General features: G+C 34.2%; 1 protein-coding gene across 2 annotated transcripts in view; it reads left to right on the forward strand.

Moving 5' to 3' along the window:
* The window catches only part of LOC110026854 (zinc finger Ran-binding domain-containing protein 2-like), a 2,151-nt gene extending 296 nt beyond the window's left edge, over nt 1-1,855 (forward strand). The window contains exons 2-4 of one of the 2 annotated variants that reach the window (XM_020728036.1): nt 41-286; nt 1,283-1,356; nt 1,629-1,845. In XM_020728036.1, the coding sequence (XP_020583695.1) occupies nt 41-286; nt 1,283-1,356; nt 1,629-1,636 (328 nt within the window). In that variant the 3' untranslated portion in view covers nt 1,637-1,845. Of the gene's footprint in view, nt 287-1,282; nt 1,357-1,628 lie in introns of both variants that reach the window. The other variant, XM_020728035.1, reaches the window with a different exon arrangement.
* Nucleotides 1,856-1,946: the final 91 nt, after the last annotated feature.

Consider the following 1,946-nt stretch of genomic DNA (forward strand, 5'->3'; position numbering starts at 1 on the left):
CGCGCCGGCGGTCCCCGGCCCCCCGCGGCGGCGAGCCGAGGCTCGGCGGAGGAGAGTTTGCTGGCGGTTTGATCAACACCGGTGCTCGGCCGCCCGGCGCGGTGGACGTGAAGCCTGGAGACTGGTATTGTGCATGCGGAGTTCACAATTTTGCGAGCAGGTCCAGCTGCTTTAAGTGTGGGGGCTTGAAGGATGATGGGGTGACCATTGCAGCAGGAACCCAAGTTTTTGGTTATGGCTGCAGTCCTCTTCCTGGTTGGAAATCTGGTGACTGGATTTGCACAAGGTTAGTGAAATTTTTATTTTGTTAATTTTTAATCTGCATGTATCATGCACAATTAGTAAATGAAAATATTTTTTATTTTTAAATAAATAAAAATAAATTAATATGATTTTAAAAAGTATCAAATCATCTAAAATATGTTTTGAGTTTTTAAAATTAAATATCTAATCGAACATGTTTAAATTTAAATTAAAATATTAAAAAAAATAATTAAAGAGGGCAATTTTGTTTTTTGCCCATCATTAAATATCTGTTTTGCCCTTTGTTACCATAGCTCCTCCCACGTTGGGTCCACGGGAACAATTCGCCCCTCTAAAAAGATTCTGCTTTTATTCAAGATGCATTTGAATTCATTTGATTCAATTTAATTTCTTCATAGTTAAATTTATTAATCATGGATTTCTTGAGTTCATGTATGTTTCAGCCAATTACAATACATATTAATTCAATCAATTAAATTCAACTTAAGTGCAATTCAAACTCAAATTCAAATCCAGCTTTTGATTAACATTTTTCTTTAATTCTTATGAACACACTTCACACAAGTCTTTGAAGCAATCATTAACAAATGAAGGAGGGATCATACATACCACCCCACATTTCAATATTTTGTATATTTATCGTTATCAATTAACTAAACAATTAATATTAAATAATATATATCACAAATAAGGGATGATTTTTGTTTGGGGAAGGTATAGCTTATTGAATAATCTACTGATAAGCCGATTAAAAATAATCCGTCGATAAGCTAGGTACGGTGACTATTACAAATTTTTTATTTTTTGGAAAAGTCAGACCGTTGCCAATAAGCTCCCACAACACCTAGATAGGTGCGGTGTGAAAACGCTGTGTTCTGATTTTTGAAAATGTATAAGCTGCTAAAATGCAGTTTACCCAAACAATTCAGTTACATTTTTAAAATACCACCACACCAAATAAGCTGCCCCCAAACGTTTAAAATTCATTTATAAACGCATCTTTCCTGCTTGGCTTCAGGTACGGGTGCAATGAACACAATTTCGCTAGCAGGCTGGAGTGCTATCGATGCAATGCGCCGAGGGAATACAATGGTAAATACATAATTTACAAATTTATAAATTATTATATGTGCAAAACTAACATTCTATTGCTATTAATGTAATGAGAAATTTACATACACACCACCTAATTCTCATGTATTTACATATCTAACACCTAAACTTTGAAACTTACATTTACAACACTTTAAATGCATGCATAAACATGTGATACTAATTCATTAAAATTTGTGAATTAGTTTAACGGTGGGCATTTTTTGTGCATGTTAATATGACAAATTTTTGGCATGATATTAATGTGACAGGTATGTAGCTGCGACATAAAGTTTCAGCATATGGTGAAAGAGATATATTGAGAGCTATTATGATATAATATTTCTACTTTTTATTGTGCTTTTTTGGGGTCTAAGTTGTACTTGCTAAATCTACCTTCCTGTAGGGAGGGAGGGTATTATGGTCCTATTTGGCCTGTGTGCCTGGTGGGGCCGTTCATGAGCATATAATATTAAATATAAATAAAAAGGCTTATCCTTAATATGTCTTTTTTTCCTTAATTTTTGGAATGAGCTTAGTTTTAGTTGTATCTCATGGTTCACTTGGTTAGATAAATATATATATATATA

This window comes from Phalaenopsis equestris, unplaced genomic scaffold (assembly GCF_001263595.1).
Source record: "Phalaenopsis equestris unplaced genomic scaffold, ASM126359v1 Scaffold000402, whole genome shotgun sequence".
Classification (NCBI taxonomy): domain Eukaryota; kingdom Viridiplantae; phylum Streptophyta; class Magnoliopsida; order Asparagales; family Orchidaceae; genus Phalaenopsis; species Phalaenopsis equestris.